Here is a 27,403-nt window from a genome sequence, read left to right as displayed (position 1 = left end):
AGTTTTAGTAAAACATCTAAACAAGTCATTTTAATGAAAATAAATTTAATTCCCACAAAAAAATACATTACCCAATTATAATTACCGCAACCAAATGCACTCACTCTTAGTTTCAATGAAATTTGGAATAAACCGAAATCGCATCAGAAGAAGAGGGAAGTACTTAGAAGTTAAATATAAAAAATAAAAGTAAAGGGAAAAAAAGATTTAGAAGTAAAAAAATAAAAAAATAACACTAATAAAAAATAACTAAGAACATGAAAATAGTGAATAATTATTAAGAGAGAGTAATAAAAGTTTAAAGAATGAAAAAAATGATAAAATTATTTAAAAATTGTGGATACCAAGAATAACTATTTCCTTTTTTAATAGTATAGATAATAGCAGCAAGTTCTGTTTGGTGTAATGAACTGAGAAAGGAAGAGAAGTGACTCTCCTACCTCGCACTTGTGAAGTGAAGAAAAAAGGAAAAACACGTACGTTGCTTGGTTATTTGTCACAGACAACTGGTGGCGGAACGACGGTGAGTAATGAACCTTAACTTCGTTCAAGTTGCTTAGTTTTCTTTCTAAATTTGTAATAAAACAGTAGTGAGCTTAACATAAATAAAAAATATATTTGATATATAAATTATATTTTTATTTACAATAATAATTTAATTTGTGATATATGATTATTAACATCTTTTAAAGGAAATCTTGAAATTCTTTTACTGCTGCTTAACAAGACTTTTCACAATTTGTATTTTCGTATTGACTAATTTGTGTTTGTTTGTGCACAAAATAAATTGTAAGCTTTAATTTAATGTTTTTAATTAAAATATATAATTACATTTTAATTTTTTAAATTATAGATATAAATATGAAAATAAGATTATTATGTATTATTAAATCAAACATCAATGGATCCTATATATCATAGTTCAATTATGTATTTTTAATAATATTTTTATTTAATAAATATGTATTTTTACATGCTTCAATTAATAATTTAAAAATAGGCTTCAAGACATTGGAATAGGTCTAATATTCTCAATGTGTGATAAGAGAACTTATAATATTAAGATTAATTGAAAAGGAAAAACACACATTTTTAAAAGAGAATATTTATTTTAAGAGAAACATTGATATCGTCAGTGAAGTGATAAAAATCCTTGTAGGTTAACACAAAAAAAAGACCATGATCTTAAATATATCAAATTGCACACAGTTTCTACTCCATCTTTTTGTTTTGACACTTGCATAAGCTTGCTAATCAAATCAATACTAACCTAAAATCATTAGTAAAACAAGACATTGCTACAGTGTTCTTATTCCTATATTTATTTTTCATTGTAAAATTAGAAACAAACTTTAATTCTCTTCTTTATTTAAATTTACGTCTCGCTCTCACATTAAAGTCTAATATAATAATTCTTTATACATCTATGATCTAAAAATCAAGAGCTTTCAAAATTCTAAATATGATGATTTTAAACAAGGCCTAATTAAAGATTCGATCCACTATCAAATTTATTTTTAAAAATGGCCTTTGAATTCACGATAGACAAGAAAAGCTACACTAAAGCACCGATTTTTTTAGAATTAATGGGCCGTCACCACTGATTTTCGTTAAAAAACTATGGTTGACAGCATTGAAGTGGTAAAGATTGCTTCTGATGGCACTATCACGCCATGCCAAATCATTGCATAGGAGTATAACAAAATATCTAAAATTCGTAAATGTATCATTTTATAGTTTGCAAAATTCAATTTTACATGACTAATTTACAGACATGAGGTACTAAAACATTAGAGGTGTTACAATTTCAACAGCATCATTGCATTAGCGAAACTTCTCCCAGCCTCTCGAAATAAAGTACAGTACACTCTTGCCTACCGTCCCCTTGTTAGCCATCTTTGTGATACAATAACTTGGTAACCCGATCATTTCTCCTCATCCTCAGAATCTGACTTTGCAAAAACTGGCTCAGGTTGGGTTTCTGCATATGCTGGAGCAATGAACTTTGGATCCTTTGCTGCAGCATCAGCATATTTCAGGATAGCTTCCCTTGGATCTTCCTCCATCCATGTCTCCTTGATCATACCACCTTTCTGCAATTACATTAAAATGTAAGTACCTTCCACTGTCACAATCTAAAGCATGAAAACTGCAAATTCAAGAAAAATAATACGGAAGAAATGCGCTCAAACAACAAACCTTTAGAAGATACTGGGTCAGTAAGCTTCCTTGACTAGTACCAACTCGTCCACCAAAGCCAGGACCTGTCATAGGTAGTTCAGGCTTATGGGACTTCAATGGATCCTTTAGTACTTTCTCTCGCTGACGCTTACGGCTAGGCTGATCTCTAAATAGTGGTAAAGCATGAGGATTGTGAATGACAGGTTTTGCCTCAAAGTCATCAATTGATTTTTTCCTTGGTGCACGTGCAACACATACAAGAGCTCCTCTTTCACTTACGGTTGGATCATATAGTATGTGAGTCCCACCTTGGCTTTTATCACCAGTAGTTGCAAAGATCTTTACCGATAAATGCAAGTTCAAAACGAGTTATAAGCAAGAGCAACAAATCCTGTTCAGAGAATGCAAGATGACACCAGAAAATTGTTAAGTAACGTCGCTGGGATATTATGTTACCTGATTCAGTTTGGGATGCCAAGAACACTGAACAACACTACAAGTGGGTGATATGCCAACTTTTGAAACAAGCTCAAGATTTACTCTATCAAAGAAGCACAATAAACCTCCTGTCATGCTCTCCCTTTCCACAGATGTTCCAGTCAAAAAGAGTCGCTCATCAGGACTGAAGGCAATATTTGTTTGTGCATAGTGATTTGGCAGATCCTCAAATACTTTTAATGGTTCTTTTGTTTTGCGCAGATCCCAAACCTGAGACATAATTCAAAAGTCAGGAAGATTAGATAGGGGTAAATACATGTCTAATTAAAGAAAGCAAAAATATCAACAAGCTATAAGATGATTTCATTGTGATCATTTATTTACCTTCAATGAACCATCAAAACTCCTTGACAATAAGATTCTCCCATCACTTGAAAATTTCAGACCACTAATATCATCCTCATGACTTTTCTCAATATGTACATCTGGCCTACTCCCCCATCCAGGCTTAATATTCCAAATCTGTTAAAATTAATTGACCATTCCAAGCAATATATAAGGAGATAGTTAATGGTGTTTCAATCCAAGCTTAATATCAGTAAACAGATATTGACTTTATTACCCAGTATTATAGCGAGAAAAGATAGATACCTGAATTGAACCATCTCCTATACCACCAGCAATGCATTTACCATCATGATCCCATGCACATGTGGTGACAGGAACTCTTCCAGGTCTCGCAAGCTTTGGTTTAATGACCTAACCATTGAACAATAACAACAAAACTTCAATAACATCAGAAAATTGTAAAATATAAATTAGAGCATAAATTTATTAAAACTTGCAATAATTTTTTCCCATTAAGTAATAAAACGGAGTAAGAGGGGATTTTATAAAGACAATGTCACACAACCGCATGCAATGTAGAAGCCAATAATTGTACAAGCAATGTTAGAAGCAAGAGATGCTTTCAGCCACTTTTCTGTATAAAGCCTAAAGTTTTATTTTAAGAAAATCCAAGTACCCCCAAATATCTGTTTGAAAGGCTCTTTATTTTCATATAAAGATTATAAATAAAAACAAAATCACAATGCATGGAACTAATCAAAAGAAAATATTTACCATGGAAGAAGACTAAGGTAAATTTTCCAAACCTGCTTCTGACTTTTGAAGTCATTGACATCCCATATGCGCAGTGAGCCATCCTCTGATGATGTTAAAATGGTCTCTTTAGTTTTTGGATGCCACTCTCCACATGTCAATCCAGATATGTGGCCCTTGGTATTCTTTAGATCACGAATATACATGTCTCCTTTCACAAACTCTCCCAAAGTAAGCCCATCACGATCATAAATCTGTGGGAATAGGACGAATGTTACAGTTAATGGAAAATCACTGGAGCACACACACAAAAAAAAAACTAGCAGATAATGATGCCACACACTACCTTTGCTTGAGCTGATCCAGTCACACACAAAAAGCGATCTGCAGTTGGACTCCAGCTTAAATTGCGAACTTGATGACCTTCAAATGGCTCCAGCTGTCGAAACGATTCCAAACGAGCATTCATTCCTTGAAAATCATACATTCGTACCATATAGTCATAGCTTCCAGAAAGCACTCTTGATCCCGTGTGGTCCACAGCAAGAGCTGACACAACCTGTTAATTGACCAAATGTTAATTGTTGATAAATTACTTCCTACCACGACTGATTTCCTTTCCCATCACATTCAGATTTTGAATACCTGCAGCAGCTGCTCATTAACATAGTCGGGGTCTGTCTTCTAGGGTTCTAGTCAAGGTTTTAAAATAACAATCCATGACAACAATTTTGGTCACATTGTCAAGGTTTTCGGAATCTCTGTGACCGCAATTGGGACCAATGAACCATATTGGCCACATATGTCCGCAATTTCCAGCAATATTGACGAATGCGACTAAACGCAACCACAAACTGCAATTTAAAACCTTGGCTCTAGTTTCTGTACTTACTCATTTGCAGCAACCCCAATCATTAAAAAAATAATTAATCGCAGCCCACAACTTATAGCAAAGTTAAAGTTATTCATGTTATCATAGTATGACATAAAAATAGTGTAAACCCTAGTATTCTCCCCTTTCTCATTTCAATATCATATTACTTAATTATTGACAAATCTCAGATAGCACTTCTACCTTATCTGAAAGCTTGGGAATTGGAAATGAAAATAGCTCTATTAGTTGTTCCCATGCCCTAGCAGGCACTGTTTATTGTTCTTTTTGTTCAATTCTGCAATTAAGAGAGAGAGAGAGAGAGGATGGAAGGGAATACCTTGGTGTGGCCCTTGAGTACAATCTCGTTGCTGAGGGGAATCCGGAAGCGGGTTCCTACCTCATCTTGATCCGAATCGTCTTCGGACTCCGACGCGATCGGCGGAGGCGGGGGCGGGCCAATCATCTCGGCGTCGTCGTCGTCTTCTTCTTCGTCGGCAGCTGTGGGCGGAGGCGGCGGCGGTCCCACCATTGGGCCGTCGTCGTGATCTGGCGGCGGCAGCGGAGGAGGAGGAGTAGGGGTTTTGGGAGGGCGGAGGGAATTGAGCCAATCCCTGGAAGAGGAGGAGACAGAAGGAAGGTCGTTGGCTGTTTTGGGATTGGAATTGGAACGACGTGTCGCATTGTGGATGGCTTCAAGAGGGGTTTGAGGCTTCGATTGCTTCCCGAATGAGAGAGGGAACTGAGCTCGAACACCGTCGTATATGTCACCTTCCTCCTCCATTCTTCTTTCTTTACACAAACTTCTACTACCTCTACCGCTACATTTCATTTTCATTATTATAGTCATGTGCACTGCCCATTCCTTCTGTTTTATTCGGACCTGGCCTTTTTTTTTTTGTTCTATTCAGTCCATTACCCCTGTCACTGTTCTTCGGGAATTGATATTGGTCCATCCAAATTTACTATTAGCCCCTACCAGAACTTCAAAAGATTAAAATACCCTTTCTCCTTTCTCCAATTATTGACACCCTTCCTTTCCCACCACCCTTTCTTCCTTCCTTCCTTCCTTCCTTCCTTTCTTTACTCTCCCCCCTTCCCTCCTTGCCACACAAAGCCTTCCTTACTCATGGTATTTTCTTTTTTGTGTTTGTCAACATAACAAAATTATGATGTCATTGTATGGTAGAATTTGTCTCATAATGAAATCACAATTTTATTTTGCTGCAAATTTGTCTCTCAATGAAATCATGATTTCATTGTGATGTAATTTCTATAAAAAAAATACACAATGGAATCACACTTCCATTTCACATTTTTTTTTGCACCTCCACTTCCATTGTTTAATGTGTTTTGCAACCACTTTGTATAGGGGAAACACACTTTCACTGCACTAGTGTGGATGCGCAAAAATCTACAATAAAAATATGATTTTAAAGTATGATTCCGTTGTGCATTGTGTAATGGAATTACATTTCTATTATAGAATGTTTTTCACACCCTTACTAATGCAGCAGAAGTGGGTTTTCACTATACAAAGTTAGAAATGTCATCTTTCAAAATTTGGAATGTTGGTAGGAGCCAATAGCTACGTTATTGGGGCTACTAATAATTCTTCAACTCGTATTTGAGAATCAAACCTACCATCCACAACATTTTGTATTATAAAAACAATTTAGTTTTTTGATGAATTGTTAGCTACTTTTATACTGTTAATTACATTAAATTTACCTTCAAAGTGTTTTTTTAAAATAATTGTTAAAAAGTAATTAATTAATAAGGAATTTTTGCCCTCTTCTGTTTTGTATAAGCAGATAGTTAGTATATTGCCATCCTGTTGGTACCAACATCTTAGCATTGTGGTGCTGTCTACGTCAAGAACTTCAACATTTAAAAAATATTTATTAATTTTACTGATGGTTAATATTTATTAAAAATCGGAACTTTAATGGCACTAATGATATTTATCAATTTTGCTGAGGTTTTTACTATCTAAAGGACTTGAGCAATTTTTGCTTAAGAGATTCAAGTCTGTTTCACTGGTACTAATGATATGTTGATAAGTGATTAATCTTTTAGGTATCTTTCTTAATTTACTAAATTAATTTGTTAGTATTATTTTGAAACCAAACCCAAAGTTAGGAACGACATCACCATCTTCTCTTTTGTTTATTTTTCTTCTCCTTTTGGTCCGGAAAATTAATGACAAAAGACACTAGCTATCGAATTTCAAGCAACTTCACAACACCAATAAGAAAGTTATAATGTTTTATTCTTCACATTTCCATATAATATTTCACACACAAATGGTAATTTGATGGGAGGGCGTATCTGTGTTTTAATTTTTTATTTTGAGAGTAAGGGAAGACGTAATCAATGAAATCACCAATCCCATTTGTTTAACGGAGAATTGATGGCAGCCACTGATAATTGATGGCAGCCACAGATAATTGAGGCTGTAAGCAGTAGGGACACCTTCGGCTAGTAGAGTGACGGGAACAAAATCATATGTGGTGATGTTTGCTTATTATTAATTTAGCAAGACTGAAAGAGAGAAAAACCTCATCATAATGTATAAGACCACATGCATGTATACGATGCACTATAAATTCTTTTGAATTACAAGTATTTACTATCTTGATTGTTTCTACCAAATCTTGTAAATACTAAATAATATGAATACAGTTATGTATTAGTATTTTTTTAATTATATTTTATAGACTTAAATATGTTTTCAAAAAGAAATTTCATTAGTTTTTCCCCTCGTAAACTTTAAAATGTTTAAAAATGCTGTTTTTGTCGATATTTAATGTGGTAATATAGGGTCCATTTGTTTAAGTTTATTTTATTAAAAGAATACTTTTTTGATAAAAAATAATTTTATATTTTTTTTTGTTGTGTTTGTCTAAATTAATTTAACAAAAAAGAAAATCAATTTTCTATTTTTTAAGAAGCAATTCCTAATTCTTTCTTAAAAATCACTTTTTTAAAAATATTTTTTTTTAAGAATAAACAAAGCTGACCTATAATTAAGTTACATCTAACCATGTCATGTTAGTTACCATTCCGTTGTAACAACTAACATGTGACTTGACATGTTTAAATACATGTTATCAGTTATGGATAACTAATGAAGTACTCTATCTAAAGTGCTCAAAGAAATAAAGTTCTTCCAAAGATTGGACACATACCCCACATAACATTCATTACGTATCATATTTTGATTATTTTCTTTCTTTCTGTCTTTTAGTTATACAATTTATTGTTCAGATAATATTTGTTATTTAAAAACATTGTCAAAAGAGACTCGTAAGCGATGATATCATCCTTGCTCATTTGTTTAAAGTTGTTTATCCCTCCAATGAATTATGAAGTAGTAAAGTGGAAATGAAGTGCCTATTTACAGGAATCATATAGTTGAGCACTTGAAAATGAAAATCCTCTCTGCCCACAATGAGTGGTAATTGTGGTTATCAAATCCCCGAATTAACTTTAACTCTTATGAGTTTATGAGTTCATCTGTTTTTTTTAGTTAATTCTTGAGTAAATTCTTTTTTTAATAGATTCTAGGCAAACTCTATAAACTCTACATAAATTTGGTAGACTCTCCAGATTATCACCGAGTCAACAAGTTAATAGTTAAAAAAATTAGACCAAAGTATAAGTCATTTTTTATTTGTTTTCTCTCAGTATAACATTCAATATATTTTTATTTAGTGTGCTATTCTCAAATACAAAATTCTCATTTTTAATAATATTATCAAACCTTTGCTCTAATAACATCAAACCTTGAAGAGAATGATCTACCACTACTATAACATCTGCAAGTTATTATCTAATAGTGATGTATTATTATTAGACTTGGTTAATTAAATATTTTAAACTTTATGATTTACTATTTTGCTTTATTATATTGTTGAAATATTTAATTAGTATGTTATTTATATATATTTTGTTATTATTTTTATATGAAGGAGATTTTTACGAGTTTACGAGTTAAGTCAGCAGTCGAATCTATAGAATTCTCACGAGTCTGTGTAAACTCTCGAATTTGATAACCTTGGTACCAACTTTGCTTGCTAAGCCGTCCATGTTGTCGGACACCATCTCTATGTATATGTATAAATATATCACATCATCATCTCTTGTATTACATTCAACTAAACACAGACTAAGGACCTTGTCCAGTTGCCATAAACTAAACTTTGAGATTTGCATTTCCTTTTTCTTTATTACTACTCTTTGATTCTTGAAGGCTAAAACATTTGAGTCTTGATTAATCCTTGGAAATGGAGGACGGGGGTAGTGTCAAAGCAGGTAGTACTACTAATACTATGAGTAGTTTCAGGATTGGGAGTAGATCAGTTTGGAGCAACAGTGGTGTGGAAATCTTTGCCAACTCTTTCCACCAGGAAGATGATGAAGAGGCTCTTAAATGGGCTGCCATTCAGAAACTTCCTACTTTCGCACGTTTGAGGACGGGATTGATGACTTCACCTGAAGGGGTTGCCAATGAGGTCAATGTTCATCAACTTGGGTTGCAAGAAAGGAGAGGTTTGCTTGAGAGGCTGGTCAGAGTTGCCGAAGAGGACAATGAGAAGTTCATGCTCAAGCTCAGGGACCGCATTGATAGGTGAGTGTGTGTCTCAGTGTCATTTTTCTTGATTTTAACTGAGCTGCATGCAACCGACTAGGGTCGGCCTAATGCTAGGAGTTTAGATAGTTTGCATCAAGTTTGAAGTTCAAATCTCATTGTCGCTATTATACATAGACAAAAAGAAAGGAAAAAAAAAGTAAGTTGAATGCCTTTAGAATGTACTATTGATGACTTGTTTTTTTGGATTGGATGGTGTCAGAGTTGGAATCACCATTCCTACAATAGAGGTCCGATTTGAGAACATGAACATTGGAGCAGAAGTTCATGTAGGTAGTAGAGCTTTGCCCACTTTCACTAACTACATGGTTAATAAAGTGGAGGTAAGTGTGCCAATACCAACCTTTCAAAGTGAATAGTATTAACCTCTTTGAAGGAGATTTTAGTATGTTTTTTTTTGTTGGTTTTTAAAGGGGCTATTGAACTTCCTTCATGTACTCCCAAGTAGAAAACAACGTATAAACATTCTCCAGAATGTTAGTGGAATCATAAGGCCTGCCAGGTAACAATTAACGCTGAAAATTTTCTATTAATTGATTGTTATATTTCATTTGGAAGACAACAAACAATCTTCAAAACAAACATGCCACTGTTTGCTTTTTCTCCAGAATGACATTGCTTTTGGGTCCTCCAAGTTCTGGGAAGACCACACTCCTGTTGGCTCTGGCTGGAAGACTTGATTCAAAATTAAAGGTTAAGACATATATTTAATTGTTAAATGATGTTATCATGCTTGGCTCGTAGTTTCCAGTTTTGGATTTGCAGCTAATAAGGTTTGACTTATTGATCAGTTCACTGGAAAGGTGACTTATAATGGTCATGGGATGAATGAGTTTGTACCCCAACGAACTGCTGCTTATGTCAGTCAAAATGATCTTCATATTGGAGAAATGACAGTTAGAGAAACCTTGGCCTTCTCCGCACGGGTCCAAGGAGTTGGAGCTCGTTATGGTTAGCCCACAGCATTGCAATTTGTATACCGTGCAAAAATTTCATATGCAAAATCAAGTTTTAACCAAAATTATTTTACATTCTGCAGATTTGCTAGCAGAGGTGTCCAGAAGAGAGAAAGAAGCAAATATTAAACCTGACCCAGATATAGATGTCTATATGAAGGTAAGACACAGATAATTGTCTACTAGGGATATGTTTGACCTATTTGGACTGCATCCCATAAAGTTACTTTCAATATGGATATGTTTGTCTCCTAGAATGATAAGCTTTCAAACTAACGAAAGAAAAATGATTGCTTTTCAATTGTAACAGCATATTTGTTGAAATTTGGGAATTCTATTTCTACCCATAAGCAATGGAATTTCCTTTTGGGAAGATGTATGCTATGAACAAATCTATTACATCTGCTTCACTTTATATTTTTATTATATTGAAGTTGAAGGCACCATCTATTTATCCTTATTTCTTAAAATTAAATGGAATGATTGATAATTAACGGGTTGAACTTGTGATTTGTAATGCTCAGGCTGTAGCAACTGAAGGCCAGAAAGCAAATTTTATCACAGATTATATTCTAAGGGTAAAAATTCCAGCACTCAAATGTTCTCTGATAATCTTAAAAGTTATTTTGTGTTAAATTCCAATTTGATTTGCTTTATATTTGCAGATTTTGGGATTGGAGGTTTGTGCTGATACTATTGTGGGAAATGCAATGTTAAGAGGTATATCTGGTGGACAAAGAAAACGTGTTACAACAGGTAAAACAAGCTTGATTTCAAATTTTGAAGTATATATATCATGTTTAATTAACTCAAGCAATCCATTGTGCAAAAATTCTTAGCAAATATATATCTATAAATACAGGGGAGATGCTGGTTGGACCAGCTAAAGCTGTATTCATGGATGAAATATCCACTGGTTTGGATAGTTCAACAACTTTTCAAGTTGTGAATTCACTCAAGCACTTTATCCACTCTCTCAAAGGAACTGCTGTCGTCTCACTCCTACAACCAGCACCAGAGACCTACAATCTTTTTGATGACATTATTCTACTCTCTGATGGCCAAATTGTGTATCAGGGTCCCCGCGAACATGTTCTTGAATTCTTTGCTTCTGTGGGTTTCAAATGTCCCGAGAGGAAAGGTGTTGCAGACTTTCTGCAAGAAGTAAGTGTGGATTTAACTTCTTTGTATCTGTTTACGTGGGAAAACTGAAAATAGACGTTAAATATTATAGGCTAATAGCAATTTATTTTTTTCTTACATGTACAAATTTATTATTATGTTAATAAAGGTGACGTCAAGGAAAGATCAGGAACAATATTGGGTACACAGAGATCAGCCTTACAGATTTGTCACAACCGAAGAGTTTGTAGAGGCATTTCAATCATTTCATGTTGGGAGAAGCCTTGCTGATGAACTTGCTACTCAATTTGACAAGTCTAAAAGCCACCCTGCAGCTTTGGCAACCAAAATGTATGGATTAGGAAAATGGGAACTGTTGAAGGCTTGCTTGTCAAGAGAATATTTACTCATGAAGCGTAATTCATTTGTCCACATCTTCCAACTTTGCCAAGTAGGTTTGAACTTTGTAACTTTTGATGTTAATGTGTCATGTATCATGGACATTATTTATGTAATCATATCCATTACTAATGCCTCTTACAACACCTTTTAGCTTGCTATAGTGGCCTTTATAGCCATGACCGTTTTCTTCCGGACTGAGATGCACCCAGATTCTGTGACCAGTGGTGGTATATATGCGGGTGCATTGTTCTATGGCCTTCTTGTAATTTTGTTGGATGGATTTGCTGACCTTACCATGACAGTTTCGAAGCTTCCTGTTTTTTACAAGCAAAGGGACTTTCTCTTCTTCCCTTCATGGGTATATGCTCTTCCTGCATGGATCCTAAAAATCCCCATGACTTTTGCGCAAGTGGGAATCTGGGTGTTCCTCACCTACTATGTTATTGGTTTTGATCCATATGTTGGAAGGTAAAAGAACTGTATTTTAAATAAATGCTCAATAAAGCTGTGTACTGATTTTTTCCCATCCCCTCATGTTGAAATACTAGTGACTAAAAAATGACATGTATGTATATCTCTACTTAACGCAGATTCTTCAGGCAATTCCTTCTTCTGTTATTTGTTAACCAGATGGCTTCTGCCTTATTCCGGTTTATTGGAGCACTTGGTAGGGAACTGACGGTTGCTTTCACAATTGGGTCATTTGTATTGGCCATCCTTATTGCCATGAGTGGTTTCATCCTGTCAAAAGGTACCATAATATTAATACAAAAGAAAAAAATCTTTCTTTCATTAAAATAACACTACTCTTTTGCCTTTGCTTTATGCTGATAGGCAATATGAAAAAATGGTGGTTATGGGGCTTTTGGTCATCACCTATGATGTATGGACTGAATGCCATGATAAACAATGAATTCCAAGGGAAGAGATGGAGACATGTAAGTTTTTTCATACTAATCTTTATTTTTATTTTTATGCTTGCCTTATATAAATAATCAAATGTATGGATATATTTTCTTATTAAAGGTTCTACCCAACTCAACTACACCGCTAGGAGTTCAAGTTCTAAAATCTCGTGGGTTCTTCACCCAGTCAAAGTGGTATTGGATAGGTGTTGGGGCACTGATTGGATATACGATAGTGTTCAATATTGCTTACATCCTTGCTCTCACTTATTTGAACCGTGAGTTTCTTCACCTTAAAAAAAAAATGTTTTGTAACCAAATGAGGGAGGCTAATATGTGTACTAATATTATTACAAATCGATTAGCAGCAATTGTGCAGCATCAAGCTGTTAAATCAGAGAAATCTCAAAGCAATGAGCAGGATGGTGGAAGCACTTCTGCTAGGTCTTCATCCAGAAGGAAAGAAGCTGACAGAAGAAGAGGAATGGCTCTTCCCTTTGAACCACATTCCATCACCTTCGATGATGTAACATATTCTGTTGACATGCCACAGGTAATGTAGATAAATAAAAATGAAAAAAGCCCTTGTATTAAACTTTCAGAGCATTATTAAGATTACTGAATCCTTGACTAAATTTTCAGGAAATGAAGAATCAGGGAGTTCTCGAGGATAGGTTGAACCTTTTGAAGGGTGTCAGTGGCACTTTTAGGCCTGGTGTTCTCACAGCTCTAATGGGTTCCACTGGTGCTGGCAAAACAACTCTGATGGATGTACTAGCTGGAAGAAAGACTGGGGGATATATTGGTGGGAACATCACAATTTCTGGCTATCCAAAGAAGCAAGAAACCTTTGCAAGAATTTCTGGATACTGTGAACAGAATGATATCCACTCTCCTTATGTTACAGTATATGAATCCTTGCTCTATTCAGCATGGCTTCGATTATCAGCAGAAATCAATTCTGAGACCAGGAAGGTCGGTATTGGAATCCCATGTTGAGTATAAATATCTTAGTTAAATTACTTATTACATTGATATACAATTTTCTTATACAGAATTAATGATTTGACTCCTCTAAAGTGATAAGTATACTTTAATAAATAAAGCAAGAAATTAACAGAATAGATTTTAACAATTTTGTAGTCATCTAACACTGTACAAGTAATTTATTGTCACAATGTCAACATTTAACTTTCCAATTAATAGTTATGAAGCTATATTTTAATACTTTGCCTTTTGAAATGCAACTGTCACTTTAGAGAAGTCAAATTTCAGAATTAGTTACCTGAATCCATGCACAATCTTCCTCTCATAGGGATTTCTTCCACACTTCATGAATATATTGTGTCAATTGGAATTTTATAAAAAAATATTTGAATGTTTTATCAGTTTACTAAGTTTTGAAATGATTAATGGTTTGTGGCAGATGTTCATTGAGGAAGTCATTGAACTTGTGGAGCTGAACCCTCTAAAGCATACAATTGTTGGATTGCCAGGTGTTAACGGACTATCTACAGAGCAGCGCAAAAGGTTGACTATTTCTGTTGAGCTAGTGGCTAATCCTTCTATCATATTCATGGATGAGCCAACTTCTGGGCTAGATGCAAGAGCTGCTGCTGTTGTTATGAGGGCTATTAGGAAAATAGTGGACACTGGAAGAACAGTTGTCTGCACCATCCATCAGCCTAGCATTGATATATTTGAATCTTTTGACGAGGTAAATAAGCAGAGTAACAAATTGTGACATCTTTATTCTCTTCAACTAACAAGTTTGTAATTTTTATTGTCAACTAAATGCAGCTTTTTCTAATGAAACGAGGAGGACAAGAGATATATGTGGGGCCACTTGGACATCATTCTTATCATTTAATCAGTTACTTTGAGGTAAAACTCTTATGAAAATTAGGATATATTGAAGTGCATCTTTTGCTTCAAATATCTGTCTTAGCAAAAATTTCACTGGTATGGACATTTTTATCATGAAGGGAATTAAAGGTGTCCGTACAATTGAGGATGGCTACAATCCAGCAACCTGGATGTTGGAAGTCACAACTTCAGCAAAAGAAATGGAATTGGGGATTGATTTCGCTGAGCTGTATAAAAATTCAGACTTATACAGGTATACTCAACTCTAAAACAGGAAAATAATATGCTAGAGCCTAGAAAGAACAAAGCTATAATTTTGTTAAAGAAGTTGTTCAAAGTATGAAAAGGTTGTTGAGGTAAACTGCTTTGTGGCATATATTTCAGGAGAAACAAGGAACTTATTGAAGAATTGAGTACTCCAGCCCCGGGTTCAAAGGACCTTTATTTTTCTTCAAAGTACTCTAGGTCCTTTATTACCCAATGCATGGCTTGCTTATGGAAACAACATTGGTCTTACTGGCGCAATAATGAATACACCGCCCTAAGATTTCTCTTTACAATTGCTGTTGCCTTGTTGTTTGGGAGCATATATTGGAACCTTGGCTCCAAAATGTGAGATCAACTCATCAAACTAAAACTAGGAAATTTTATTGCATCAAACTAATGTTTCTAGCTCTTTCTAAAATTGTATTTCCATATATATATTGCAGCAAAAAGCAACAAGATCTTTTCAATGCCATGGGATCCATGTATGCTGCTGTTCTTCTTCTTGGTATTAAGAATTCTAATTCAGCACAACCGTTGGTGGCAGTTGAAAGAACAGTGTTTTATAGGGAAAAAGCTGCTGGAATGTATTCAGCTTTGGCATATGCTTTTGCTCAGGCAAGTAATTAGTTATTTAGAGACTTGACTTCTTAACTTCCTCACATATATAAATAATTTCTTTCAGTGTCTAACTTTTCTGATCTTCACATTTTCTTGCAGGTTGTAGTCGAACTACCTCATGTTCTTCTACAAACTGTGGTCTATAGTGCTATAGTGTACGCAATGATTGGTTTTGAGTGGTCTGTCACTAAATTTTTCTGGTATCTCTTCTTCATGTACTTCACCTTCCTCTACTTTACCTATTATGGCATGATGTCTGCTGCCATGACCCCAAACCCATCCTTAGCGGTTATAATTTCTTCTGGATTCTATGAAGTATGGAATCTCTTCTCAGGGTTCATAATCCCACGACCAGTAAGTTTTAACTTCCTTTGATTTTTAGTGCAGTTTCTTACTTAATGCTAGCAACACACTTTCTAACATTTTTTTCAATATAATCTCTACCATTGTTTGAAATTTGTTGAAAATCACAAAATCATGAGTGAGGTGCACTAAATAAGGAGTGATATCCACACAATTTTGTAATTTTCAACCAATGGTAGAGAGTTTATGGAAAGAGGTGCGTTTATTGTTGTGTGTAACTATATCAGATATGACACTTCAATAACTTCTAGATGCATTTTTGTAACTTTTTTACTTTGATTTTTTTTTAATTTTAAATTCTTATAACAATTTGGATTGAAATGTCACAATAATTAGATAAACATTTTATTATGTTTATAATGTTCATATTCATTTGTAAAACATGAATTGCTCTAGTGATTTATCGAGCCTTATGATTTAAATTTTTTTTTATATCTATGTGTCTGTGTTGTATTGTATTTGTGTTTCATTTCGTTTCCTAAGACAAGATTATTTTCTTTTTCCTTCATGGGTGAGCAGAGGATGCCTGTCTGGTGGAGATGGTATTATTGGGCAAATCCAGTAGCTTGGACTTTGTATGGGCTGGTGACATCACAGTTTGGAGATATACAAGACCATATTGAGTTTAATGGTAGAAGTACGACAGTTGAAGACTTTTTGAGAAATTACTTTGGTTTTAAGCATGATTTTTTGGGAGTAGTTGCAGCTGTACTTATAGGATTTGCAGTAACTTTTGCATTGATCTTTGCCATTGCCATAAAGATGTTAAATTTCCAAAGACGTTAAGAATGACATTCAACTTTTGGTTAGGATATTCTGGTTAACATGCAATAATTTGTACAGGAAAAAAAGCATGGTTTTCTCACTTTTCTGTATTCTCTTATTTCTATTAAAAAGTGTATCATATAATATCACTTTTGAATACATTTGTAAATTAATCCATTGGAGAAATGCTATCAACATAATCTTTTGAAAAAAAATTCTATTATTGGATGAAATTTATTGAAAGTCAAATTTTTTGTAAGTCCCACAATTTATTTAATGAGTACCTCTCCTAAATAACATGATTATATGAACTCTGAAGTATAGATTCATATAATCATGGTATTTAATATAAGGTGTTTTGAGAACATTTGAGAATACAAAAAATATCTTTACAAGAGTTAATCTATCCTAATGCCAAACCATGGAATTGAAGTATTACATTAGACAGTAGCTCCTCAGCAGCAGCAAAATTTAGCAACTCTAGTGCTTCAATGGCTCTGGTGACAGCTCCTTTGCAAGCCCCGTGAAGAAAACCAGCTTCTGTGGTCTGGCCTTTGATGGCTTTTGCAACTATCCCAATGACGCTTATATGCATTTATGTTAATTTAATTCGTTTGATTAGTTCAATAACCAAAAAGTGACAGCCTCAGTAAACATGAAAACTTACATATGAAATCTCTCACCACCTTTATCCCACACATAATTGCCAACAGTACACTCAGCTTTGAAATCATATAAGCAAGCCAAAAAACTTAACTGACGAGGAACATTATTATTTAAGTGCACAAATTAGCAAGTGGCAGAACTGCGTTGTGCCTTCATCATGAAAGTCTAAGTGTGAGAATAGAGGTTCAACAAGTACATAACTCAATTTTTGCAAATTATGAAGATTAGTGTGAGACAAACTAGGCAGTAGGCACTTATAATATTTTACATTCTAGCCAGGCTTAATATATGCACTACCTTGTTCTCTTCATATAAATTCATCATAGTAATTAGAAGACACCTGAAAATGAAAGGCAAAGAATAACACAAATATTAAGAATTTGACAATTAGAAAGGAATATTAGATCCTAACCATGACCCTACTTATCGCCTGCAACATGCAGAGTTACATATGAACAATTATTTTCAATCACAATGCGGCATGCATTTGTGTTTGGACAACTTAAAACTGGGTTGTCACAAGGCCCTGTAAATGTTGTCCCATGAGGTCCCTGTGGCATTTATGGTAGGGAACTGGGGATCACTTGTTATCACAATAAAAAAAATCCCTCTTCTCTCTCTCTTCTTTTTCTTTCATTTTATTGATAACCTATATTGTTTTTTTTTTCTTTCTTTCTTATCAAACACGTTCTTAATAACATTGTGACCACTGTGTATTCACTCAGTGCAGCATGTCTTGGACACAGTAGACAGCAGGCACACTCTTCATAAGACACTTTTCATAAGAGTTTGACCACCGTGTACTCACTAACCGCAACAGGCCTTGGGATGCGAAACAAGTTAATTAGTGGACCACTGGACAGCTTCAGTTTGCCCAGATGGATTATATTTATACCCGTTCCAGTCGATTTCAGTTCCAATTTAATGACATCAAGTCATCAACACTGAGTTATGAACACATCCGATCCAATGAATAATCTCAACTGGCTATGAGCCTGGTAACACTCGATTTTAATAACAGTGTTTGCTATGTATTTATCATTGGTTGATTTAGTTAGTACACAATAAATGTATCATAATCTAAATTCTTTATCCAGAAAATCAGAATCTAAACTTAATAGAATTTGAAGATCGTTGTTTACTCAGTTAAGGGTATTATTAATTCTCCTGTATTTTTTCCTACTATCTTATAAAAATAACATTAAATGAAAAGTAAATGTATTTAATATCTTAAACATACAAAACATACTCAATATTTAATAAAAGAGAAATGAAAAGATTAGTAGGAGGATATAAAATTATTCTTATATAAAATAATTCTAAATCTTCGTACAACATTCTTTATTAATTCTCTTACTTTTTTTAATGAAAAATATTGAATATATTTTATATTTGTAAGATATTAAATATATATATATATATATATATATATGTTTGTAAAAAAAAGATATTAAATATATTTATTTTTAATTTTATATTTTCTTTATAAAGATTTGTTTTTTTAAAGAAAAAATTAATTTATATTTTGACTAAGGTACTCCTTTATTTACTTAAAGACCACATGTATCTTCGATCGAAAGTAATGAGTAAGATAAAATCATTATAAACTATAGAATTCTCCCTAAGTATTTAACGTACTTCATACTCAAAACTCTAACTTGAGAATGATAATCAAACTCAAATAATTTTACGCCAATTGATTCATATGTTTATAAGTACCTCTCTGATCCAAACATAGTCTGATACGTACACAAATTTTCATCATTCTCTCTACGTTCACCTCCCTCTTCTTTCAAACTTGGAGTGCCTTGAGAATGTGATATTTGAGATAAGATACACATATATAACACTAGCCATTCATTCAATTAGGTGCTACTGTTAGTGAGCTTGTATTAAAATTTAAATGGCATCCACATAGAAATGATTTGGTCACAGGAAAAAGAAATCACGGGAGCAGGCCCTCAGTGAGTTACAGAGCGGATTGGACAGCATCTTCATTCATAAGGAGTGGACGCAGCAGCTAAGAGAATAATGAGGAGGATCTCAAATGGGCTGTCATATATTGAGTGCTTGCCTACACTCAACCACATGAGAAAAGGGATGCTGAGTGTAGTGCTTTATAATGGAAAGGTTGTCCATTGCCAAGTTGATATCAGTAATCTTAGGCTGCTGGACAAGAGGCAGCTGTTGGACAATGTACTCAAATTTGTGGATGATGACAATGAGAAGTTTCTTCACAACAGTACATAGATGTATGTTTTGCATTAAAACCTCAACACTGAAACAGAAGCATTATTACCAGCAAATGCAATATAAGCATTTGGTTCGGCAATAATGATATCCCCCAACAAGCCAAAACTATTGGCCTGATTATGGAAGTAAATATCTTCAAAATCTTTCCAATGAAAGATAAGAATCTGCAAAATGAATTTCATGAGCAATCACTGAACAAGTGAGACTCTTCATTAGCTAACCATTTAATACACGTGTGAATGTGTAAGAGTGGAAAACACTGACACTATATTATATATCCCATCAATCTGTCTCATTGTGCATTCAGTCAAATAAGATATGTACTATTTGGTTGCATCTAGGAAGTGGAAATGGAGGGTGGTGAGGGCATTTTCAGAGCAGGAAGTAGGAGGGGTTTTGGGTTTGGTAGTTCATCACTTAGGAGGAAAAGTGATGCAGATCCAACCTTCTCCAACTCTTTCCACAGTGATGATGATGAAGAAGCTCTCAAATGGGGTGCGATTCAGAAGCTTCCCACGGTTTCACGTTTGCGGAAAGGCTTGTTGACTAACCCAGAAGGGGAGGCCAGTGAAATTGATATACACAAACTTTGGGTTGCAAGAAACGAGAGCTTTGCTTGAAAGACCATTGCAAATGCCGAAGTGGACAATGAGAAGTTCTTGTTAAAGCTCAGGAGTCGAACTGATAGGTGACAATTAATTCCACTATCAATTTTTTTTAAACTATTTTATTGTGCTTTTAAAAATGAACCGATGCATGGATTTTTTTCTTACTCATTGAATGGCAACAGGGTTGGAGTTGATATTCCTACAATTGAAGTTCGATTTGAGCACTTAAATGTTGAAGCGGATGTTCATCTAGGAGGCAGAGCTTTGCCCACCCTCACCAACTATATGGTTAATATAGTAGAGGTAAATATTATAGAGAGCTGTTATATATTATCATTAACAGAGAGTCTAAATGCTTATTTCCCCCTTTTTTTTGGCTTTTGTGAAGGGATTGTTGAAGTCTATCCTTAGAAGTGGAAGACAAAATATGAATATTCTCCATGATGTCAGTGGAATAATAAAGCCTTCCTGGTAATAATGCAGATATACTTTATGCATAATATATATCATTAAAAACAAGACTGCAGTAATTAGCTAACACCTTCGGAAAACAATAAAAAAATTTATATATTTTCTCCTTTCCAGGATGACATTGCTTTTTGGGTCTCCAAGTTCTGGAAAGACCACACTCCTCTTGGCCTTGGCTGGAAAACTTGATCCAAACCTAAAGGTTATTATATGTATAAAATTGTTTAACATTAAGATTTTAACATTTTTGCCTTATTTTTATCTGGTGGACCTTAGCCTAATATTCTTGATTAGTTCAATGGAAAGGTGACTTATAATGGTCATGAGATGAATGAATTTGTACCCCAGCGAACTGCTGCATATGTCGGTCAAAATGATATCCATATTGGAGAAAAATGACCATCAGAGAAACCTTAGCCTACTCAGCCAGATTACAAGGTGTTGACATGCATATGGTTCGTGTACGTGATTGCTATTTTGTTTTCTCATAGTTAAATCTCATACGATTACGAGGACAAAACTTGATATTTGAAATAAAAACATGTTGTATCATGCAGATATACTAACTGAGGTGTGTAGAAGAGAGAAGGAAGCAAATATTGTCCCTGATCTAGGTATTGATATCTATATGAAGGTATGATGGAAATCATTTTATAACTAGTTACAACATATTAATTTTTTGAAATTTGTGCCTACTCGGGTGACAATCATATGTGGAGTTTTGATCTAGGTGGCAACTTAGTTTAATTTGATGGCAAACAAGCCGTAATTTTTAAATTGAACTGTTCCATTTGATATGGATTTTGATATTGAAGTTGAGTGCATCATCTACTTCTTTTAGATTTACAAATAGAATGTTTAATAATTAATTAAGTGGCTGAACTATTGTGACTTGTCTCTCAGTCTGTAGCAACTGAAGGCCAGAATGCAAATCTGTTAACAGATTATATTTTAAGGGTAAAATTCATTCACTCAATTTTTCTCTGATCTTCATAAACTCATTATGAAATTGTGCTAATTTTATTTTTGTTCACTTTATATTTTCAGATTCTAGGACTGGAGATCTGTGCAGATATAGTTATGAGAAATGCAATGATAAGAGGTATCTCTGGTGGACAAAGGAAACGTGTTACAACAGGTAAAATAGGCTTGGCCTTAATCTCTAAATGCATCAAGTTTATTTTCCTCAACTAATTGGTCTATGTGAGAATTTTAACAATTATAAATTTATTAATGCAGGAGAAATGCTAGTTGGTCCTTCTAGAGTATTATTCATGGATGAAATATCTACTGGTTTGGATAGCTCAACAACATTTCAAATTGTCAAATCAATTAAGCAATATGTCCACCTTCTCAAAGGGACTGCTGTGATCTCGCTCTTGCAGCCACCACCAGAGACTTACAATCTTTGTGACGATGTAATTTTATTCTCTGATCCACATATTGTGTACCAAGGTCCCTGTGAACACGTGTGTTGATGGATCGGTAAGTATACCAATTCGTCTTAAACAGGAAAGTTAAAATAGGAGTTCGAATGTGGAATCTATCAAAGATTTTATTTGTACTTAGGTAGATAAATATTTTATTAATAAAAAAATTAAAGAAAATTGTCTTGGGAAGATTATGAGAAAAACAATAATTTAAATTGACAGAAAATTAAATCAAATAAGAGGAGAAATTAAACAAAAAATTTAATTAATTAATTAAAGACAGAAAAGATGAGAAAATTCAATATTATTGTAGGAGGAAAATAAAAAAAATGAGAATGTTGAAAACTTAACCTATCAAAGCTACTCTTCAATATAATATTAATGATTTTTCTCTATTTATAATTATTCCAATTTACACATGCATCGTATACTTTAATTTTGATCCCCGCATGAAAGAGTCTAATTTATTTATTTTTTCTCCCAAGTTCCTTTGCAGACTATAATAATAAATTGCATTAAAATTAGAGATGTATAATAGGCTAAACAAATATCATTTCTAGTGATGACTTTATTTAGATACTTTTTTCCCTAAAACTTACTATGCAAATGTGTGATCAAAGTTACCCCTAAAACTTACTATGAAAATGTGTGATCAAGCCACGAACAATAATATTAAATATATGAATATTTATAAATAGATTGGAAGAGAAATTACATTTAGAGCTTCTTCTCTAGTTTTGTTTTCTATAAGGAATAGCATTTTCTTTTAGAATTTTTGTGTGTCTTTTCCTTTTTCTCTTTTTTTCTTTTACAGGTACAGTTGAGACGACTTTTGAATTAGTTTGATTTTCTTAATTAGTCTATTTTTTTAATTAATCTTCTTTTTTTAATTAACTTATTTTTCTTTATTAGTATTATTTCCTTAATTAGTTCTTCTTTCTTGAATTATCTACTTTTTTGTTTTATTTTACTCATTAAACATCATAAATTATCCCTTTTAATATTCTCTCCACAAAAAAGTTAAATGTTATTAATTTAATAATTATTTGCTCAAAAAGAAAAAATTAGAAGAAAAAGATTATAAATTCTTATATAATTTAAGTTCAAAATATACTCATAATTAACCTCATCAACAATGACTTTCCGCTTTTCCTTTATCTTGTTTTCTCCCACGAGATTGAGAAAGCTAGAGGCCAGTTCCTCGGGCTTCTCGTGGCCATGTGCCTCCACGATCACTACTCTTGTTGCTGTGTGTTGCTTGGGAGCATGTATTGGAAACTTGGCACCAAAATGTAAAGATCAAACTGGACTCTAGGAAATTCTCTTTCACACTCGTCCTTCTATTTGTTCTTAAACATTAATTCACATCGACCAATTAATTGCAGTGACAGGGTGCAAGATCTCTTTAATTCAATGGGCTTTATGAATGTTAGTTGTTTGGTTATTGGTGTTAAGAATTGCAATTCAATGCAACCAGTGGTGAGTGTAGAGCGAACCGTCTTTTATAGGGAAAAGACTGCTGGAATGTATTCATCTTTGGCATATGCTGTTGCTCAGGCAAGCAATATCTTATTTATTTAAGCACTTGATTATTTTCATTAATGAAAATATTTTTCCTCATCAATCTTCATATTTTCATGCAGGCTCTAATTGAAATTCCTTAGAGTACGTTTGGATACAAAATTTTAACTGGGAAAAGTAATTTATTAGAGAATTTGAATTTTTGTAATTTAGAATTTATTGTTTGGATGTTTTTCATGAAGAATTTAAAATTTTGGAATTTTAAAACAGAATTTTAAACAACTAAAAATCTGGAATCTTAAAATATCGATCGGGTATGAACATACGTATAATTAGCACACCAATTATATCTTTTTTTTTCATTCATTTTTTTCATTCTCATAATTTTAAATTTTTTTATCCAAACACAAAATTTTGAAAATAAAAAAATTTCAATTGAAGTATTTGAAATTCTTAAAATTTAAAATTTCTCTATCCAAACACATTCTTAAGTTATTGTACACTGTGGAATACGCCATTATATAGTTTACTCTATCTATGGTTGGTTACGAGTAGAGTGTCACTAAGTTTGTTTGGTACCTCTTTTTTCATGTTCTTCACCCTCCTGTATTTTACCTACTATGGCCAAATGTTGACAGTCGTCACCCCAACCCTATCCATTTCCGCTTTACTCGTGAGTGCATCTGCTTTATTGTGTTCCACAATCGGTAAGTTAATTTTAGCTTCTTTTCATGTTAAGTAATCTATGCATGTTTCCTTTTTTTCTTTTTAAATAAGCATATAAGAATACATAATTTATGAGGTTTCTTTTCTTTTATTTTTTTACATGTACTAACAGAGGATCCCGATATGGTGGAGATGGTACTCTTGGGCAAATCCACTACCTTGGTCTCTGTATGGGTTGTTGGTTTCTCAGTTTGGAGATACAAAGGACAGTATTGACTTCAACGGAAGAAGCATTCACGTAGAAGACTTTTTGAGGAATTACTTTGGTTTTAAGCATGAGTTTTTGGGAGTGGTTGCAGCTATGGTTGTTGGATTCACAGGATCTTTTTGCATTGATTTTTGCTTTCTCCATCAAGATGTTTAAGAATGTCATTGTAAATTTTGATGTAGGTTCATATCGTTGCACATGAAATCATTGATGGATACAAAAGTGTATCAAAGGGAGGGGGGAGGGGAGAATTTTTTTTTTTTACACAATTACTTAAATATCAAATTCTAATAAATAATAAATTTAACAAAATATTTATTATTAATTTTATGTGTAAAACTAAAGAATTCTAAAAAAATATTGAGAGAGAAGGTGGGGGGGGGGGGGGGGGGGGAATCCAACAACGGAAGTTGACTGCTTATTTATCAAATTTGGACAAAATTGCAAAAATTTGAAAATATGTAGACAAAATACACAAAAAAAAATTAAGGTAGGCAAAATTCGCAAGATGGGGTACAAATTGTGTAATTAAGTATTTTTTTAAAAATTATTTAATATATGTAAATACTATATTAATATCATTAAATATTACATTAATGCTCAAGTTAAAGTCTATTTGACTAAAGATAGAAATTAAGAGATAAATTATTATTATTATTATTATTATATTCTTTAATTTGGTTAGTTTAAATTTTGGTTACGAAAAATAATAATTGAAAATGAGGATTTTTATATGTTGAGCAGTTAATCTTAATATAATTCATGTAAGTATATATATATAATATTTTATTTAATGTATATATACTAATATACTAAATATATTTGCAAGGGTATAAAATAAAGGTCAAAGTATATATACTAAATATATTCGTAATAATTATTTTTTATTTGATGATGATTTTTAGGGTATATATACAACTATTAATATTTTTTTTAACTATATGTACAAGTATTAATGTTTAATAACGTTGGTACGTGAGAAATGAGTTTAAATTACCAAAACAAGGCCATCAGTTAGTTTCTCGCCAGAAATTAATTGTGAACAAAGTCCAAATATACTTCATATCAACACCATGCTAATAAACAAGAAAATGTTGCATGAATGTTTAGAATATTTAAATGCGTAACATTTCATTTTTCGTAAAATAAATTAAAAATAATAAAATTTTAGAAAAATAATAAAATTTTTATAATTAAATAAATAAATAAAATAATTTTATTAATTAAAATAATAATTTTAGGATAAATAAAATGAGTATATGTTCTTAAAAAATAAAAAAAAAATTATTAATTTATTTGATAAAAAGTAAAATATAGTTCCTTTTTTTATAAAATAAATAAAAATAGAATAATTGATAAACAGAAATACCTTATATGTAAATAGAGATTTTTCAATTTTTATTCTTCATTTCTCTTAAATTCGTTTTCCATCTCCCTTTACAATTCATCCTTCCTTCCTCGAACTCAATATATATATATTGGTACATATATTGGTAACCATGTTCAGCTTTGCCAACAATTAGTCTCTGTTAGAGAAACTACTTGATTATCTTAAATGGTGTTCTCTCCTGTACGTTTTTTTTTTTCACAAGATTCGAAATTGAGATTTTACTTAAGATCATGTTCAGTACACTGGATGAAGAGATTGTTGGCAGGGGCAGATCTACATTGGGCTGAGGGTGTACACTTGCACTCCCTCATTTTTTAAAATTCATTAAATTTGTAAATAAAATCTTATATTTTTATATTTTATTTTATTTATATTGATATAATTGAACCCACTAATTTTATTTTTTATAAATTATACCCACTAATTCAGGGTCTTGGATCCGCCCCTAATTGTTGGTAACCCAATGTATATATCTCATTCAGCCAGAGGGAAGTAACTGAGTCGATACCACACAAAACATCAGCAAAACAAAGTGGGAGAAATTAGTTTTTTGTTTCGGCGAAACAGATACTACTTACTAGGTTTAGTAGGCGTTGCATTAAGGTTAAAACGTCTTTTGTTGTTTGGTTGCTGGAGGGTGGGAGTAGTTTCCGGATTGGTAGCTCATCCATTTGGAGGGTCAACAGTGACGCGGAAGTCTTCTGAAACTCTTTAATTTCCACCAAGAAGATGATGAAGAGGCTCTCAAATGGGCTGTCATTCAGAAACTTCCCACTGTTGCATGTTTGAGGAAAGCTTCAGCGAGATCGATGTGAAGAAACTTGGGTTGCAAGAAAGGAGAGCTTTACTTGAAAGACTGGTGGCCGGGAACTGTTGAAGAGGACAATGAAAAGTTTTTGCTCAAGCTCAGAAACCGACTCCCACTCTCATTTCTTCTTCTTGATTCTAATAGAGGTGTCTAATTTGATGGATGGTTTCTTCTCCTCCTCACTTTGTTCACCGGATTGGATGATATCAGAGTTGGAATCGATCTTCCTACTGTAGAGGTTCGGTTTGAGAACTTGAACGTGGAAATAGAAGTTCATGTAGGAACTAGAGCTTTGCCTACCTTCTCTAACTTCATGGTTAATATAGTGGAGTCCATGCTAACATACTTCCAGAATTGCCTTTTTGGAATTATATTAACATGATTACGGAAAGGTTATTCGGGAAGATACTATTTTTTATACTTCCGGAATAGGGCAAATTTATTGTAGGGGACCACTTTTAAAAAGTATTTATGGATTGAGGTCCCTTTTTAAAGAAATTGGAAGGGGGTTTGATTTGTGGTAGATGGCGGTTAGATAGCTGGTGCCGCCAGTAACTTTGACGGGATAAAATAAAAACAAAATTAATTTATATATTTTTTCCTAAACGGGACCGCAACCCGACAATGCAAATGGCTGGACATGCTGAAGAAGCATGCGGCTAATACAAATGGCGGTACATGCACAATGTTTTTATTATTGTTAAAGATACAAATCTATTAGCTAGCTGCAGATAATATAATTTAAGCACACAAAGACTCAAGTCTACACAGGAATGCTGATAAAAACACGTGCTTCGCTTCACGAGACTGCTTCAA

At 33.3% G+C, this 27,403-nt stretch overlaps 2 protein-coding genes and 1 pseudogene across 2 annotated transcripts; 2 read left to right on the top strand and 1 right to left on the bottom strand.

Annotated features, from left to right (window-relative positions):
• Positions 1–1,655: 1,655 nt before the first annotated feature.
• Positions 1,656–5,424, bottom strand: LOC114400551 (WD repeat-containing protein 70). The gene is made up of 8 exons (XM_028363043.1): positions 4,932–5,424; positions 4,067–4,279; positions 3,774–3,974; positions 3,271–3,378; positions 3,004–3,141; positions 2,638–2,889; positions 2,200–2,520; positions 1,656–2,093 (listed from the first exon to the last, which is right to left on the bottom strand). The coding sequence occupies exons 1-8, from the start codon at positions 5,421–5,423 to the stop codon at positions 1,926–1,928; spliced, it is 1,893 nt and encodes a 630-aa protein (XP_028218844.1). The 5' UTR covers position 5,424; the 3' UTR covers positions 1,656–1,925.
• Positions 5,425–8,727: 3,303 nt separating this feature from the next.
• Positions 8,728–16,686, top strand: LOC114400550 (pleiotropic drug resistance protein 1-like). Its single transcript, XM_028363042.1, has 23 exons — positions 8,728–9,224; positions 9,448–9,568; positions 9,659–9,747; positions 9,854–9,938; positions 10,037–10,196; positions 10,285–10,361; positions 10,726–10,779; positions 10,867–10,957; positions 11,064–11,365; positions 11,493–11,774; positions 11,877–12,193; positions 12,316–12,476; positions 12,560–12,663; positions 12,752–12,908; positions 12,999–13,183; positions 13,273–13,605; positions 14,057–14,347; positions 14,431–14,514; positions 14,616–14,749; positions 14,881–15,108; positions 15,207–15,378; positions 15,481–15,735; positions 16,264–16,686. Exons 1-23 carry the CDS (start codon positions 8,881–8,883, stop codon positions 16,528–16,530), a joined length of 4,293 nt encoding a protein of 1,430 aa, XP_028218843.1. The 5' UTR covers positions 8,728–8,880; the 3' UTR covers positions 16,531–16,686.
• Positions 16,687–19,591: 2,905 nt separating this feature from the next.
• LOC114400552 lies at positions 19,592–22,063 on the top strand (annotated as a pseudogene).
• Positions 22,064–27,403: the final 5,340 nt, after the last annotated feature.

Source organism: Glycine soja, chromosome 19 (genome assembly GCF_004193775.1).
Source record: "Glycine soja cultivar W05 chromosome 19, ASM419377v2, whole genome shotgun sequence".
Lineage (NCBI taxonomy): Eukaryota > Viridiplantae > Streptophyta > Magnoliopsida > Fabales > Fabaceae > Glycine > Glycine soja.
Note: the sequence above shows the minus strand (reverse complement) of the source record. Positions and strands in the feature narration are given on the sequence as shown.

What these genes read in the sequence shown, in the direction of transcription:
- LOC114400551 (XM_028363043.1), bottom strand. Translation starts at nt 5,423, where the DNA reads ATGAAATGTAGCGGTAGAGGTAGTAGAAGTTTGTGTAAAGAAAGAAGA. An exon ending in GTTTTGATGGTTCATTGAAG is followed by an intron (nt 2,890 to 3,003) that starts GTAAATAAATGA and finishes ATTATGTCTCAG; the next exon opens with GTTTGGGATCTGCGCAAAAC. An exon ending in GGCATCCCAAACTGAATCAG is followed by an intron (nt 2,521 to 2,637) that starts GTAACATAATAT and finishes TTATCGGTAAAG; the next exon opens with ATCTTTGCAACTACTGGTGA.
- LOC114400550 (XM_028363042.1), top strand. Translation starts at nt 8,881, where the DNA reads ATGGAGGACGGGGGTAGTGTCAAAGCAGGTAGTACTACTAATACTATG. An exon ending in ACATCTTCCAACTTTGCCAA is followed by an intron (nt 11,775 to 11,876) that starts GTAGGTTTGAAC and finishes AACACCTTTTAG; the next exon opens with CTTGCTATAGTGGCCTTTAT. An exon ending in ATTCTGTTGACATGCCACAG is followed by an intron (nt 13,184 to 13,272) that starts GTAATGTAGATA and finishes CTAAATTTTCAG; the next exon opens with GAAATGAAGAATCAGGGAGT.